Source organism: Schistocerca cancellata, chromosome 2, assembly GCF_023864275.1.
Source record: "Schistocerca cancellata isolate TAMUIC-IGC-003103 chromosome 2, iqSchCanc2.1, whole genome shotgun sequence".
Taxonomy (NCBI): Eukaryota; Metazoa; Arthropoda; class Insecta; order Orthoptera; family Acrididae; genus Schistocerca; species Schistocerca cancellata.
The window spans coordinates 963,461,099-963,479,904 of record NC_064627.1 but is presented as its reverse complement, the minus strand read 5'-3'; the positions used below and the strand labels follow the sequence as shown (position 1 = coordinate 963,479,904).

At 41.1% G+C, this 18,806-nt stretch overlaps 1 protein-coding gene across 1 annotated transcript in view; it reads right to left on the bottom strand.

The window, feature by feature from the left end:
* LOC126162925 (nuclear protein localization protein 4 homolog) overlaps window positions 1-18,806 on the bottom strand; it is a 301,306-nt gene that overhangs the window by 158,733 nt on the left and 123,767 nt on the right. The window contains exon 6 of the mRNA XM_049919743.1: window positions 14,502-14,822. Within this exon, the coding sequence (XP_049775700.1) occupies window positions 14,502-14,822 (321 nt within the window). The remainder of the gene's footprint in view (window positions 1-14,501; window positions 14,823-18,806) is intronic.

Sequence of the window (18,806 nt, the reverse complement as noted above, 5' to 3'; positions counted from 1 at the left end):
GCAACTGGCTGTAGGACTTTTGATACAGGAGAAAAGTACAGAAATGTTGCTAAGCTCAGCACCAGACACATGGAAACACAGAAATCAACCACTTATTAACACAGGAAAACAATCCCAACAAAACAAGCCTGCCACACCTGCGCAGGGGAACTACGACGCATCCATCGCAGGAAGTGAAGGGGCATGACCAGGCATCTGTGGGGCTTGTGGTGAAATTTCCATGAAGGCGCAACCCGTTGCCCAGAAAAACACACGACGGGATCAGCGGCTCTAGTGCAAATGATGAAACTGTCAACTGCGCTTGTAACAAAAATAATAGGAGTGGCTGCAGCAACATTAGCAAGAGTGACTGGTCTGGCCGCAAGGATGACGATGGCGGCAAGAGGACCAGCTGCAGCAGGATCAGAGTGAACGTAATGACAAGACAGCTGGTGTCAGCATTGATACAGCTGGTGTTGTCAAGAAGGCCAGCTGGAACAGGGGCAATGCCAAGAATATTGATGAATGGATGGATACTGCCATGCCTTGCAACAACTGGAGGGCCAAACAGAACCAGACAGGCAAAAGCAGACTTAAAACTGAATTGAAGTCATCACAGATAGATGTGGTTGTGATGGGAAGCCGCCCTAGACAGGGCCACTGGTGGCAGGACAGATGACATGGCTGGCAGTGGTGTCGACAGGATAGTTGACGATACATATGCAGGCTGGGACAGGAACAATGACAGACAAACTGACAATAAGACCAAAATAATCACAGACAGACTTGGCAATGATGGGAGGGCTTCTCATGACAGGGATGACGCTGACAGGACTGATGCTGGGAGGAAGGCTGGCCATAACAGGGCCAGTGCCCATAGGACCAACACCAATGACGAGAGAGGCAGCATACAATGGCGTTGCAGGAAAGGGATGGGTTAAGAGTGATGGTACCGCTGCTGTAGAACTCTGACAGCAAGGTGTGGAGTGTCACATGGCATGACAACAACACTGTAAACTATCTGACTGAAGGGGGCTAAGCTTGCCAGTCACACAAACTTGGATGTCCTGTCTGGTCTCTGTTCATGAAAAAGCTCACTCGAACACTGTGAATAGATGGATGTCCTGTCTGGCCTCAGTTCATAAACAAGCTCATTCAAACACTGTGAAAAGACTGTCTAACCTTAACCAATGGCATGGGAGGTGCAATGTTCAGCCAGAGGTAACTGTAAAATGTAAACTTTCATGGATGAAATTGTCATGATTAATAAAATGTTCCAGGCTATTATGCCACGGTCAAATAGATTTCACTTTAAAACCCAATGTTTCATCCCCATCTGCAGAGGACATTTTCAAGGGGGGATTGTAGTTTTGTTGAATGCCCAATTCACACCCTGGCTCATTACTGACTACAGCAAAATTTCACTTCTGTGCAGTGGCTTGACATCACATGTTTCGAATATGTGAGTGCAATTGGCCATTGTCGACTGCCTTCGTCATCTATTGGTATAGTCCCATGGTGGAAAACTGGTACACATCTATTGGTGGTGTCTAAGTAAGGTAACACGCACAAATAAGAACTTATAACTTCTTAACAATGGAAAAACCAGTTTCAGCAGGTTCATATATTGTTTTAGTTGTGAAACAAATTGGGGTAAAAATATTTTCAACATTTCGCGGCCCTGTCAGCGACTGTATAAATATTTTAAAAACCAACAGCCTCAGTTGCAAAGTTTACCTAGATTTACCTAGGTTTCTGTAAGGATAGCCCAACCTTCTTCAGAATAAAAGTAACTACTATTTGTCCATAGTGGACATCGTTTTGCTAAAACTACAAATCCATAAATTATCGTCAGACTGTAAAAAGTTATCGGAAACTGCCTCGGTGTCTATTGTTATATAGGAATATTCAGTTACCTAATTAATATTTCATTATTTTATAGGGTATCAGCATAAACAGTTAATATTTGGCGTATTGAACACGTTGAACAAGCACACTGATGGTCAACCGATATTCGGTATGCATGTTCTAGAGTTAAGAATGGTTTCAATACTTGATTTAATTAGTGGATAATAACTTCATCAGTCAATAGCATGTACATGGAGTAACCAGAATGACGATCACCAATTCACTACCTCATTATAGAATATAGATGCTACCACATAATCCTTCAATATGACCGACTATGGCCAATATTATGTGTATATGATAGCAGTGATGCCATCACCTAGTCATACACAACTTTTTATTAACATAATTAGTGGCAGTCATATCCATATAAGTATCACGGGAGGGTAACGTCACCTAGCCATGATCTACTGGATACGAAGTTTTGGTTCAGACTAACCAGATCAGTTTGAATTTATCTTACTCAATGACGTTTAAAGATGTCCTTTGAAGCGTTGTTTGCCAAACCACATCATAATTTAACCATTTTCCCGTCATCCTCCCATAGTTTAGACTAGTTCTTTAAGTACATATTGACCTCTGTCAATCAATAGTTTTAAGTGTGTTGACTGGAGCGATATGCGCCAAGTCACACTTTAGCTTTAAATATAATTCCACTGTCATTCCCTAAATTCAATGGCAGTGTTCCACACACTGTTTTTACACTATGAGTGTGAATTGCCTCCATTAAGTCAAACTGAGTACCCCATTGCTGCCACATTATCTCCTAATTTAGTGTTTTCTGTAACTCATAACCATAACTTCGTCATGAAGATCAATCAGGCACGTGCATTAGTTTATTTTGACTTGATTCCAAACCATTTCTGGTCAAATATACTAATCTTGAATAATGAACATCTATTTTATTTGTAGACTTGTTCACAAGTTCATTCATGACCAATTGTGTGCTAAGTCAACAGGATGATCATATGTTGTAACCATAGCTAAGCAAATGCTTAACATTTACTTCTCAAAAAAAATTTTTTTAGACCTAATCATAATAATGACAATGTTGGCTATATATTATCATTCCCACACCTAAATTCTTTTTAGGTGATTAAACTTTGTGCTTAAGCACAAAATTTTCCTAGACAGGCCATACGTTGTAACCACATGATGTCTTCCTCATATCATGACCAACAAATACTTCATAAATGTTGACAGTCAATCTAAGTATGTTCTGCACAGGATAACATATATGCCCTTTTCCTCACCTGTACCTTTCTTTTATTTCACATTACTAGTAAATTCAAGGTCAGGAGTTAGGTTCGCGTCTTGTCCCAACAAGTACCCATCACAGATGATATTCTGCACGGGTTTGCAGCCAGCTCACGTCGTTGTCCAGACAAAATATTTTGGCGGACCAGCTGGCCGCCATCTTCAGGTGAGTTAATGCCCGTGCATTGCCTCGCCAGAACTGATGTGACAGACAGTCTTGAAAAAATTTCCAAATGCAAATAATATAAATCTTTGAATACAAAATCCAATTGTCGCGTCACCGCGTAAAACGAATACATTCCCGTACCAATGCAAGACTGGCCCGCTTCTTGATTTTATTGGGCGCTTTTGTGTCAATATAATGATTAATTCTGGCAAATTTAGGGATAGTACCCTCATCCCGACATCTCAATAAAAACACAAGTGCACTCTGAAACTTCCCTTTCTTGTGTCTAGACGACAACATGATCCGGCTGCAAACCCGGGAAGAATACCAGCAGTTATTACGCCGGGAAAGTCTACGAAATCACATCCAAAGCCTCTACAGGGAGGAGATGGTGAGTCTTGTTAGAAAGTTGGATAATTTTTGCAAGAAGAAAGGGAAGTTACTGAGTGCACTTGTGTTTTTATTGAGATGTCAGGATGAGGGTATTATCCCTAAATTTGCCAGAATTAATCATTATGTTGACACAAAATCGGCCAATAAAATCAAGAAGCGGTCCAGTCTTGCATTGGTACAGGAACATATTTGTTTTACGCGGCGACAATTGGATTTTGTATTCAAAGATTTATATTATTTGCATTTGGTAATTTTTTCCAGACTATCTGCCACATCGTGGGAATGGGTGGATAGCGCTTCATGGGCTTTTTCGGACTCAGTGCAGAAAATTGCTACTAGTAAACAGTCATCTAAGTTCCAATGTCTCTGTGTTTCTCCTGTTATGTCTGGTGACGACACCCGCCAACGGGTGGTTATTAATCTTACGAATCAGAAATTTGATGATGCTACATTATCTGTTTAGGAAAAAGGTTTAAATTTTCACGTATTCCTAAGAGGACTCCTATTACGGATTTTATTTGTGCTGTAGAATGATGCTGGCAACAATCAGAGCAAAATGCCTCGGACCTTTGGAGGTGACGGAGTCCCACCTCTAACTGACAAACCAGGGACTCCTAAGATACGACTTGGCAAACAAATGGTAATGAGATGGGGAGCTATTAATATCAATGGGGGCTACTCTGGGAAGAAGGTAGAGCTGGCAGAGGCTGCAAGTAAGATGGGGCTGGAAGTAATAGGTTTAACATCAGAAGAGGCACCAATGTTAGCACTGAATAGGGGATCATGGAGGAACTGTATAAGGGGGGCTATGCTCCAGACTGAACGCTGAAAGGCATAATCAGTCTTAAATGATGATGATGATGATGATGATGATGATGTAGAACAAGCTGTGGCCCACCTTCCTGAGAACAGGGCAAAAGAGATCAGGCAGGAGGCTGCCTATAAACTTCGTCGAGATCCCGCTCCATGGAATAATATTCCATCTTGTGAAAGGGCTGCTATTCGGTCTCAGAGAAAATTGGAATCTAATAATTCTTCCAGCTGATAAAGGTAATGCCACAGTTATTCTCTCACATGAGGATTAAGTTGCCAAAATGGATCTTTTGTTAGAGGAATCGGCCTATCGGAAAATCAAAAATGATCCCGCGGATTGTATAAAATGGAAGACTCTCTCACTTTTAAAGAAGAGCTCCTTAACTAGTGATGTCATCAAGAAACTCCATCCTAGTACGGTGGTTCCTCCAAGATTGTATGGTTTACCCAAGATTCACAAGAGCGGTATTCCTCTGCATCCTATTGTCAGCAATTTGAGTGCCCCTACCTATAATTTGGCCAAATATTTACCTTCAGTCCTCAGGCCATATGTGGGGAAAATGTGAACATCACATATCAAATTCGTTCGACTTTATTCAATGATTAAAATCTTTGTACTGTGGTCCTTCTGGCTTGCTCGTCAGCTTTGATGTTATTTCTCTCTTTACTCGAGTTCCTCTTGAAGAGTCCCTGTTACTAAGCGGTGAGAAATTAGATGAAGAAACCACCAACTTGTTTTGTCATGTGTTCAATTCAACGTATTTTCTTTTGAATGATGTATATTTTGAGCAAACTGACGGAGTGGCTATGGGGAGTCCACTCTCCCCCATAGTTGCCAACCTTTCTATGGAAGACTTTGAGGACATGGCACTCAAAACTTTGTTTCTTAAACCAAAGTGTTTTTTGAGATACGTTGATGACATTTTTATGGTTTGGCCACATGGAATTGATGCTTTGAATAACTTTTTAGATCATTTTAATTGTCTACATCTAAGTATTCAATTTACTATGGAAATTGAAAATGATGGTAAACTTCCATTTCTTGATGTTTTAGTTAAAAGAAAGGACTATGGGACTTTTGGACCCAGTGTGTATCGGAAGCCTGCACATACTGACCGCTATCTTCATGCGACCAGCTGTCATCCACTACACCAACGTAGTGGAGTTTTGCGGACTCTGGTGAAAAGAGCTTATGCTTCTTCTGACGAGGAACATTTGAAAAAAGAACTTGATCATTTGAAGATTGTTTTTAAACAGAATGGATATATGGAACAACAAATATGCTGTGCTTTCCAGTTTGGTCCATCACGCGAGCCAATAGAGGATACTTTTGAAGCTGTTGCTTATTTACCCTTTGTGAGAAGAATATCACCCAAAATTTCAAGAATTTTAAGAAAATATGATATTAAAAGTGTTTTTATGCTGGTGACCAAGACTAGAGCCCTTCTTGGTTCAGTCAAAGATAATTTGGGCTTGAGGAAGCCTGGGGTTTATGAAATTCTGTGTCACTGTGGAAAGGAGTATATTGGTCAAACCTTTCAAGCTATTCAGGGCCCGTGTATTGAACATCATCGACACACTCGGTTGTTCCAGCCTGAGAAGTCGGCAGTGGCAGAACATTGCCTTGACGAAGGACACAGGATGATGTATGACAAGACACAATTTCTCTCTTCTGCTTCTTGCTATTGGGAATGTGTTCTTAAAGAATCCATTGAAATTATATTATCAAGTAATATTATTAACAGGGATAAAGGTTTTCCTCTAAGTAATATATGGAATCTGCTTTTGTCGGACATTAAACAACAACAGTTTTCTTTTCGATCATTCGATTCTTCTAACTAGTGCTGTTGCGATTTATCATTTCTGCCATCTTCTCCCACCTGCACGCTGCGTGTCTACTTGCCGCCAGGAGGCGCTGCCCATCATCTCGTGCATGCACGGTGCTCTGTCCGTTGGTGTATAAAGGTTTCTGTTGTTGTGGCTGGAATTCAGTTCCGGCGAGGCAGTGCACGAGCATTAACTCACCTGAAGATGGCGGCCAGCTGGTCCACTGAAATATTGTGTCTGGATGACGACACGATCCGGCTGCAAACCCGTGAAGAATATCAGCAGTTATTACGCTGGGAAAGTCTACAAAATCAGTACCCATCACAGTTTATGCGCAGGCGCAAGGTATTGTGTCCGCCTAGGCGGGCCTCATGACGCTACGGTTTGTTCCAGTACAGCACTCGTGGCTGCCACATCGTGATCGCGAAGTGGGGCCGAAGCAGTTTCAGATAATTTTTTACAGTCTGACGATAATTTATTGATTTGTAGTTTTAGCTTGACGATGTCCACTATGGACAAATGGTAGTTACTTTTATTCTGAAGAAGGTTGGGTTATCCCGACTGAAACCTAGCTAAATCTAGGTAAACTTTGCAACTGAGGATGTTTGTTTTTAAAATCAAAATTAACTTGGGGTAAGTCTGAATCCCATTTTGTTCCATCTTCTTGAAAAAAATTACCAGGTATCCCGATGAATGAACCATAAACCATTTCTGCTGTCGTAGCATTCGTGTTTTTCTGACTGAGCAACAAAGACCAAGAAGGATTACAGGTATTGTTTGAGTGCATTTCGTAGTTTAATGTGAATAGATTGCTGCTTTAAGTGTGAGATGAAATCTTTCTATTGTTCCATTGAATTGAGGATGATATGTGGTAGTTTGAGTTTGATTACAGCCACATATTTTTGATAGTGCTTGAAATAGCTCTGTATTAAATTGTCTTCCACGATCGGTTACTATTTGATGAGGTGTGCTAAATCTAATAATCCAACAATTGGATAAATCTTTAGCTACAGCTTCTGCTTGTTTATCTCGAAGTCGTATTACCTTGTGTCCAATTCATAACTCTATCGATGCATGTTAAGCAATACGTATATTCATCAGAAGGAGGCATTGGCCCTATCAAATCGAGATGAATTACTTTAAAACATTCATCAGTGTCGGGAAAGTGTCGTATTGGTGAATGCACGTCATAATACCTTGTTTTTTTGTAAAGCATTACATGCTCGTGACCAATTTGCAAAGTACTTTTTCATATTCATCCAAACACATCTTGATGTAACCATTTTTACAGTTGTCTTGACACCTGGATGAGCCAAATTATGATAATATTGAAAAATAGCATAACGGAATTGTTCAGGAATATAAGTTCGAATACTTTGTGTCAAGACATCACACCACAATTGCTTTCCCATCTGAGTCAAATAGTATTTTAGTTCAAGTGAAGTATTATTGCCAGATTGCAGTTGATAAGGCTCTTCATCCTTTTCTTGTGCTTGGTCTATGTCTTCATAGTTAGTGGGAACCAATTCTTCAAGCCTTGAAAAGCTATCAGCAACATTTGCTTTACCACAAGTACGTCACAAATCTGTTGTAAACAGTGAAATATATTAGAGATAACGTAATTGGATTGACGTTGCTTTCTCATTCTTCTGCTTGAATGCATATGTTAGAGGGGCATTATCAGTATAAATAACAAAGTCTCTACCTTCTACCAGATATTTGAAATACTTGACAGCCATATATATACTATGTAGTTCTCTGTCATATGTGGAACACTTCTTCTGTGCCATCGTGAACTTTTTTGAAAAGAATCCAATAAGTTTCTATTGTTCATCTTGCCACTGTTGCAACACAGCACCAGCTCCAAAATCTGATGCATCCACAAATAATGCGAGTTGGCTGTGCAAACCCAGAAATGTTACAAGCATTGAATTTGCGAGATGTCCTTAACATTTTTGGAACTGAGCAATTGCTTCTGTCCAGTCAATATGTCTTCTGTCATTTTTAGTTGTTCCTTTTAGGTAAGCATTCAACAAGGCTTGTATTTCTGCAGCATGTTCTAAATGCCTACGATAAAAATTGATTATTCCTAAAAAATTTCGAAGTTCACGAACAGTTTCAGCTCACTTGTACTTCATCAGCACAGACACTTTTTCTGGATCAGGCTTCGTTCCTGCAGGTGTGATTAATTGTCCTAAGAATATCAGTTCTTGTATTCCAAATATGATTTTCCAACATTTATTACCAGACCCTATTGATTCAATTGTTTAAAGAATAAATTTAGATGCTCAATATGTTGTGACTACGTATGCTGGAGGCATATAGTTTAAGACTGGATGAATTTTAAGGAATTTTAACATTAGGAGTGTGTTCCGTCCACCTTCTAAGATTAGGGCACTATTTGGCTCAGTGAAAGATGATTTGGGGCTTAGGAAACCCAGTGTATACAAAATTCAGTGTCAATGTGGGAAGGCTTACATTGGCTGTTTGATTCTCACAGTTCATGATAGGTGTGTGGAACATTGCCATCACACGAGGCTACAACAGCCAGAAAAATCGGCAGTAGCAGAACACTGCTTAAATGGGGGACACAGTATGAAATTTTATGAAACTGTGGTAGTTGCCAACATTTCCGGTTTTTGGAACAGTGTCTATAAAGAGGCAATTGAAATTAGGTTGGTGGATAATTTAATCAACAGAGACAATGGGTTTCGTCTTAGCAAGATGTGGAATCCTGTATTATCTCACATCAAAACTGAATGTTTTTTGGTGCGGTCCTGAGTGCGATATATCGTAGCCAGCAGTGTTCTACTAAGGGTGGCGCCACCTCCCTGTCTTGGAGGGCAGCAACCGTGATGGGCGGCGCATGCGCCGTGCACTGAACAGTGGCCTATATAGGACATCGATTTGCAACCTGGCGTCAGTTCTCAGCAGGACCCATCATCAGCAGCAGCATTCTCCTGAAGATGGCGACCAGTTGGATCGCCAAAATATCGAGTCAAGTTGATTTTAGGGTCCGGCAGCAAACCCGAAGAGACTTTCGAGTGCTCAATATGTTGTTCTGGAGATTCTGATGCAATTAAAATATCATCCAGATATGGAAAGCAGAAATCCAGCTCTCTCACAACTTCGTGTGTAAACCTCTGAAATGTGCTAGGTGCATTTTGAAGTCCGAAGGGCATATAATTAAATTCATACAGACCAAAAGGAGTAATAACCGCTGACTTTGGTTTGTCTTCTTCGACTAACGGAATTTGATACTACGCTTTTAGTAGGTCAATCTTGGAGAATATCTTCTTATTCTGCAGCATAAAATTTACGTCATCTACTCGAGGGACTGGATACCGATCTGGGAGAGTCCTGTCATTAAGACGGCGATAATCCCAACAAACTCGCCACTCACCATTCGACTTCATAACAACAAGGTACAGTGGACTGGCCCATTGTGATTGTGATGGACATATAATACCACTATTCAACAGAAACTGAAATTCTTTCTTAGCTACTTGCAATTTATGTGCGTCCAACCTACGAGCTTTACTATACACCAGTGGCCCACTAGATGTAGTGATATAATGCTGTACTTTATGCTTTAACACCTTTGGTATTATAGATGGTTTTTGTTAGCTCAGGAAACTTCTCCAACAGCTTTGAATACTGTCATTTTGCATAGCGTGAGCTTCCTGGATCGTTGGCATTCACAGTGGAGGAAACTTCTCCAACAGCTTTGAATACTGACATTTTGCATAGCGTGAGCTTCCTGAATCGTTAGCATTCACAGTGGAGGAAACTTCTCCAACAGCTTTGAATACTGACATTTTGCATAGCGTGAGCTTCCTGGATCGTTAGGATTCACAGTGGAGAAAACTTCTCCAACAGCTTTGAATACTGACATTTTGCATAGCGTGAGCTTCCTGAATCGTTAGCGGAAATTTTTAACTTAAGTAATGTTATCCATCAGCTTTTTATTTTTCAGATCTACGAATAAACCAAAATGGAAGAAAATCGGCTCCCAATATTCCTTTTGATACATCTACTACTATAAATGGCCATTCAAACTTATGTTTAAGAACTAAATCAATGGTTAACAGCTTTGACCCATAAGTTTTTATTTCAGAACCGTTTGCGGCATAGAGACTAAAGTCAGAGAGTTCAAGTTTCTTAGTTTTTGACACTGGTATAACAGACAAATCTGCACTGCTATCTACCAGATAAGATCGTCCACAAGTTCTATCTTTAACAAATAATCCATATTGGCAATTTATTGTAGGAACTAGGGTAGAACATTCAGCCGCTTTTGACCCTACCCTTCCTTGTTTTACTTATTTTTCCGTGGGCAAGATGGTACACACTTTTCAGGTTTACACCATGAATTGATAATAACAATATTTACCATTTGTTTTGAACTGTGTTCTGTTTCTACTTCTGCTGTGCGATCAGGATCTCTTTGATTCTCGGAGCGTCTTAACTTCATTTTCTAAGTCTTTAATTTTTACAAGAAGATCTTGGACTGATAAGGATGTGGAAGGAAGTGATTGGGCCAAGGTAATTTGAAGCTCCTCAGCATATTGCATCACCACTATACAATTGGCCATCTGCGCGATTTTGTCCGTCATTTGTTCCAATAGCACTAATATACTTCCAACTATTACTAGGAAGTTTATCGAGCCACAATGTTTTTAAAGCATTTTACGACAAGTTGGTCCCAGCATAGTTTCGGATTTTTTGAAATAACAGGCTAGGTTTCATATCACCCAACCCACTCAAGTTTTTTTTTTATTTTACGTTCCTCACAATTGAAAATTGTTACGAGTCGTTCTTTTGCCAGTGAATATTTATTATTTTCATCACTGGTTACCAGATCCCAGATATTTTCGACATTTTCGGTTCAAGCTGGGCCAGCAAGTAATTGAAATTAGTTGCTTCCGTTGCTACAACAGTGATTATAAACTGAGCTTCGTTTTGGCAAAACCAAATATCAGGCTTTTCTACCCAAAAGGGAGGAAGCTTTACGCTTACCTTATTGATTTCCGGAGTATTCACAAGATTGCCCCCATCAAGTCCTCTTCCTGTTGGGCATTTTGAGTAATTTTATTAAACACTGTCTGCGATGAATTCCAGCAGATTCCACATTGGACAGATAGCCAATAATTACACTGCAGGTTTTTTTTTTTTTTTTTTTTTTTTTTAAATCACATCAGGGTCACAACTTATTGGTGGTGTCTAACTAAGGCAAACACACACAAATAAGAACTTATAACTTCTTTATTATATAATTTTATAAGACATGAGTCGGTGTGTTACTTAGGCAACAATAAGTGACATCACAGAACATGTATCTCTGAATCCAACCTTATTGATGTCAAAACACTCACTAACACCCCAAAACACCATATGGAAGAGCAACCTGCTCCCACACATCTTCTTCAGCACCGGAATCCAAATGTCATTCAATTTCACACCCTCCTCCTTCCTACTGAAATTCCTGGGGTGTTTTGCAATCTCTATGGTCTCTCCGTATAGCCTTTGATGGTCTTCACTTGTAGCTGCCAGTACTTGAGTCCTGTCAAAATGAATGTGGTGGTCTCCTGGCTGTAAAGCATGTTCTGCAACAGCTGATCTGTCAATTTCCCCTCTTCTGCTATTGCTCGTGTGCTCTTCAAGTTGTTTTTTGACAGCTGTTCTTGTAGTACCCACATACACCTCCAACAACTACATGGAATCCTATACATTCCAGCTTTTACCATTGGTGTGCAAGCATCCTTGGGCGATTTTAGGTGATCCAAAACTGACCAAGGCTGCTCACTAACTGCTGGAAAAAGCTAGAACTTATAGGCTTCCCTGTAGTTGTGGGGAGGTGTAAGTGGGTACTACAAAAAGAACTGTCAAAAAACAACTGGAAGAGCACACGGGGCAATTGCAGAAGAGGGAGACTGGCACATCAGCTGTTGGGGAACATACATTACAGCCAAGAGACCACCACATTTATTTCGATAGAATACAAGTACTGACAGTAACAAGCAGATACCATGAAAGGCTATACAGAGAGGCCAAAGAGAATGCAAAACACCCCAGGAATTTCAACAGAAGGGAGGAGGGTGTGAAACTGAACGACATTTGGATTCTGGTACCAAAGAAGATGTGTACCAGTCTTTCACCATGGGATGATAGCAACAGCAGACGAGGCAGACAATGGCCAATTGCGCTCGCGTATTCAAAACATGTGACACAACACTGCGCATAAGCTCGCGGAAGGGGAATTTTTCTGTAGTCAATAGAGAGCCAGGGTGTGAATCGGACATTCAACAAAGCTACGATCCCCCTTGAAAATGTCCTACACAGATGGAGACAAAACATCCGGTTTTAAAGGGAAATCCATTCGAACACGGCATAATAGCCCAGCACATTTTATTAATTGTGCCAGAGGTGACTGACAGAATTAAAATGTACATATAACTGTTCCCTAACAAATCATAGTCTAAGTTCTCTGGGCATGACTCAGGGAAAAACTGATAACACCAACAAAAAATCTGCTCCTCTACTGGCAAGAAAATGAGCATGATGTTGCTATCTTTGATGCTATAGGTCATGAAATGCAACTCCAATTGTTGATGGTACAAGACCCAGATGTCTTTCCAACCATCGAACACACAAAAAAAGAGGTGCAGATGAGGGAGAAGAATGCCGAGACGTGGCTGTAGTAGCCAAAACCTGAGTGAGCTGAGTTACTCCCTGTAACAACTTCTGAAGTTGCTGCTCCTGCAAGTGAATGATTCGAGACAATAGCGCTCTTATGACAAGACAGACATTATGATACGCTTGAACAGGCAAACTGTGCATCAGAATAGCGAATGAGCAACTCAAATCTTGCAACACTGAAAACAACTTAGACCAGCAGCATGAATGAAACTGCACAGTGGTATGCATTTTAACGAACAGCCTGAACTAAGCAGAAAAGACAACTACTAAGAAACTTTTGAAATAGGCTGAAAATCATACCAAGGAGTAAGAATCATGAATGCAAAGAACACTGCCCTCTGGCTGAGGGAACAGAACAAGCGAAACAACGCTGCCACGGCAAACCCAATTATCACATGATGAGCAATGTGAAAACAAAACTTGCTCCAGCAAGCAAACTAATAAACAGGAAAACTCTAAAACTAATCTCATAGAACAATGAATCATGAAACCTGTGAGAGACAACAACATCAAAATGCACTTGTACCTTGTTGCCAGTTATGGCAGACTAGAGGAGAGAAGTGAACAACAACAACAGCAATTTACATTTACTCATGGAAACAGACTTTTAACCACTGAAGTAGCCTCGTCCTGATGAGTGATCGAAGACAATTGTAAAATAATAACTTAATTAATGAAATGAAACTAAATTACAATGTCCTTAGATGAATGTCCACACAACTACATACAATAGGCATATCTCTCCTGCGATGCTGTCTGTGATGTGCCTACACAATAAGCCCCACAGTCATGGCAGGTGGCAGAGTGAAGACCTACACTATTACTGGGCCGGTACTGACAGTGAGTGATGGCTGATGTGCTGCTCGTGCAGACTAGGATGAACTGGGCCGGGTCTCCTGGCATGAGGCCCTAAGATAAAATGGCTGGTACTGCCAACTGGTAGTGCTGGAACTGAACTGCTGATATGGCCAGATGGAACTGCTTGTACAGCCAACTTGAGGCATAGGGCATAACTAACTTATTACAGTCAGCCCGTGGCCTAAATAGTCGAAAGTGGGTGGATACCCACATGGCGCTGCAAGGGAACGTGAACTTGCATAGCAAAATAGTGCCCTGCCGATAGCATTTTCTCCTGTGATGGGCACACTGCCTGTCAGCGAAGTTTGTGTTCCCAAACACTGTGGAGACGATGTGTAACTCTGTGGTGAACAGCCCAGATTATACAAGGAAAATATCTCTATTTTGATGAGAGCTGTTTACCCATGTCCTCCTGGCAGGGCTGCTGCCTGCACTTCCTGTCTGGTACAAGGAGCAAAGTACTACCAGTTGAATACAACATTAGATAAAGATCCAAAAATAATTCCCGAGACAGTTAATTTAAAAGTACCTTAGACATGCTGAAATAATAATAATAATAATAATAATAATAATAATAATAATAACATACTGCTTCACTTACTGTGCCTTTCTTCACATCATCTGTAACAAGATCGGTGAATATCCAACCAATACGCCTTAAGCCAAGCTGCCCAGCCAGATCATCCACATGCTTTCTGTCCTTGTCTGATTCAAGTAATGTAATGCTATCTCGTGTACTTGTTTGTGGTGGTTCATATATAGCAGCCACTGTACCACGTATACCTAAAGGAACATCTCCATGAATTTCATAACGCCCATAAAGAAATCCAAGGCGTTGATGACCTGTACTGCGCCAGTAATTAATGAAACGTTCAACAAGATGGGCATTCTCAAACATGACGTTGTCCACATGGCGATACACCTGAAACCAACAATTTAAAAAAGTTACTGTAGTTCAGTAATTTGATGCTGTTTCTACTGTCATGATTAATCACAAAAAGAGAGAGAGAGAGAGAGAGAGAGAGAGAGAGAGAGAGAAACTTATGTGGCACAATTTGTTCAGTCTTCAGCATTGATAATACATTGACAAGTCAAATGTTATAAGTATATTTTACTGCAGCTAGAAAAATATTTCACTAGTAACAGCAATCATTATGGGGTGTTTATAAATTAGTTATGCAAAAGTAACCATTAATTGTGAAAAGGGTAAATAACTTACAGAAATGTTTGATACAGCAATGAATGCAGTAATGTCAATTTTTATTCACACCTAACACTGTTGGTTTCCAACGTTCCCTCAATGTGGCATGTGCGAATAGTCATCGTGGAGTCTTGTAATGGTGCAGAGCACACAAAGTGTTGTTCATGGTTTCATGAAACCGAATCCATTACTACAGCTCACAGACAATTCAGGATTAAATATTGCAAGCTACCACCTCAAAGACAAACTGTTATAAATTGGTACAACTGTTTAAATGGATAACACAAGCAGTTGCCACTGTATATCAAGACTTGCTTCATAAGATTTGTCACGAAACTGATTATAGAGGGGGCAATTGCCATTTTACAAAAGGTACTCACACGATTATCTGTAATTAGAACTTTTAAGATGTAAAGCACTCAGTGCTGTATCAAACATTTCTGTAAGTTATTTACCTTTTTCACAATTAAAGATTACTTATGTGTAATTAATTTATAAACACCCTGTATTAATTTATGTAAACAAAGTGAATTCTAATGGTGCATTGTTGTTATTATTATTATTATTATTATTATTATTATTATTATTAGCAGTATTATTTTCTATGAGAAAGTTCGTTATCAAATTTTTTCCCTTAAGCTGAAGTTGCATTTGGATCGACAAGTATAATTACATAGCTTCAGCTAGTGGCAGAATACCTGTCTCACACAACGTGGGTAAGACCACTGAGCCAAGGAGGACCTGGTGAACTGAATGGTAGAGAAACTGTTGAGATTTTGGTGGAATACAGATAGGATGTTCTTGCTCTGGATCAAGATCATAAATACACTCCTGGAAATGGAAAAAAGAACACATTGACACCGGTGTGTCAGACCCACCATACTTACTCCGGACACTGCGAGAGGGCTGTACAAGCAATGATCACACGCACGGCACAGCGGACACACCAGGAACCGCGGTGTTGGCCGTCGAATGGCGCTAGCTGCGCAGCATTTGTGCACCGCCGCCGTCAGTGTCAGCCAGTTTGCCGTGGCATACGGAGCTCCATCGCAGTCTTTAACACTGGTAGCATACCGCGACAGTGTGGACGTGAACCGTATGTGCAGTTGACGGACTTTGAGCGAGGGCGTATAGTGGGCATGCGGGAGGCCGGGTGGACGTACCGCCGAATTGCTCAACACGTCGGGCATGAGGTCTCCACAGTACATCGATGTTGTCGCCAGTGGTCGGCGGAAGGTGCACGTGCCCGTCGACCTGGGACCGGAACGCAGCGACGCACGGATGCACGCCAAGACCGTAGGATCCTACGCAGTGCCGTAGGGGACCGCACCGCCACTTCCCAGCAAATTAGGGACACTGTTGCTCCTGGGGTATCGGCGAGGACCATTCGCAACCGTCTCCATGAAGCTGGGCTACGGTCCCGCACACCGTTAGGCCGTCTTCCGCTCACGCCCCAACATCGTGCAGCCCGCCTCCAGTGGTGTCGCGACTGGCGTGAATGGAGGGACGAATGGAGACGTGTCGTCTTCAGCGATGAGAGTCGCTTCTGCCTTGGTGCCAATGATGGTCGTATGCGTGTTTGGCGCCGTGCAGGAGAGCGCCACAATCAGGACTGCATACGACCGAGGCACACAGGGCCAACACCCGGCATCATGGTGTGGGGAGCGATCTCCTACACTGGCCGTACACCACTGGTGATCGTCGAGGGGACACTGAATAGTGCACGGTACATCCAAACCGTCATCGAACCCATCGTTCTACCATTCCTAGACCGGCAAGGGAACATGCTGTTCCAACAGGACAATGCACGTCCGTATGTATCCCGTGCCACCCAACGTGCTCTAGAAGGTGTAAGTCAACTACCCTGGCCAGCAAGATCTCCGGATCTATCCCCCACTGAGCATGTTTGGGACTGGATGAAGCGTCGTCTCACGCGGTCTGCACGTCCAGCACGAACGCTGGTCCAACTGAGGCGCCAGGTGGAAATGGCATGGCAAGCCGTTCCACAGGACTACATCCAGCATCTCTATGATCGTCTCCATGGGAGACTAGCAGCCTGCATTGCTGCGAAAGGTGGATATACACTGTACTAGTGCCGACATTGTGCATGCTCTGTTGACTGTGTCTATGTGCCTGTGGTTCTGTCAGTGTGATCATGTGATGTATCTGACCCCAGGAATGTGTCAATAAAGTTTCCCCTTCCTGGGACAATGAATTCACGGTGTTCTTATTTCAATTTCCAGGAGTGTATGTCATCAATTAATCTGATCCAAGTGAGGGTTTTAGAATTCTGATTGGCTAGAAAGGAGACATCTAAATGACCTACTAGGAGGAAAGACATATTGGACTGCACTAGTTAAGTGTCCTAACCGATGCCATGGATTTGTTTGTCGATTCTGCATGCAAAGACTTATCAGGAAGGAGGTGGGGGTGTGGAATCAGTTAAGGTTTGAGCCAGTACGATTTATTAGTAAGAAGACTGTGGCCAACAGGTTCATAGAGGCATTAACAATGACAAGCAGATGCCTTGTGGCAATGGAACACGCACTGTGAAGAGACAATGCAAGCAATGATTCATGTGTTTGATGTAAGAGGGTAGACTGTGGGCAATGGATTGCAGTTGTTGGTCAAGAAGTGCCCAAAGTGCAGAAAGGTTTTTTCAGTGGGGATGCAGCAACCAGCCACAATGAGGTTTACTGTATGGGTGGACTTAGGACTTTTAAAAGTGTTTGTAAAAAGGGATTACATAAACTAGGATTCTACCTTCCCAACATTGTCTGAATTATTTAGCATAACCTTTTGCATTCTGTCCGTCAATTATGATTCAAACAATGTGTGTGTAAAGCCTTCAGTTCCACAGAATGTGAGTTTTTTTTAAGAGCGTGTCATGATCTACACAATTGGAGGCCTTGGAGACATCACCAAAAATACCAACAGGCATTATATTATTATTTAAGGCTTGTACTATTTAATAAGTGAATGTATAAATAGCAAATAGCACTCTGAGTCGAGCAGCCTTTCTGGTATTCGAACTATGATATATTAAGTTAATTGTTTCCACTATGTGCAAGTATTCTTCAGTACTTTGAGTATTTTGGAAGTAAAGAAACTAGAAGATAAATCTGTGTTGTCGCCTTTCTCATGAAATGGTTTAATAACTGCATATTTTTGCCTGCCTGAAAAAATTCCCTGTGCCAGTGATGCACTGCATATATCATTAAGGATATTCCTTATTAAATTAGAACAACATTTATGAATTCTGTTTTAAATACCATCAACCCCACAAGAGCTTCCATTTTTTAGAATTTTTATAACTGTATTAATTTCAGTGACTGATGTTGGAGCCATTCTAGCTGCTTAAAATTGTTTACTGCTTACAGTTGTTTACAGTTTTGTGGAATGACACTTTTAATATATTCTCTTTCTTCTTCAACTGAACCATTTAATCTTGTATTTGCTGCTACATTTAGAACATGATTGTTAAAAGTACTTGGAACTTTTGAATCATCAGTCACAACATTGTCATTTAGTTTAATTGTTGTATAATCTTGTATACCGAAACTGTCCTGTTTCCTGTTTGACATTGTCCCATATAGTACAAGCAATAAATCTAGCAATTTAGTCAAGTAAGGACAAGACAGGACCCCGTAAATACAAAGTAAAGTAGCAATATGTTCTCTCCAAGAGGTGTGGGTGAGGAAGCAG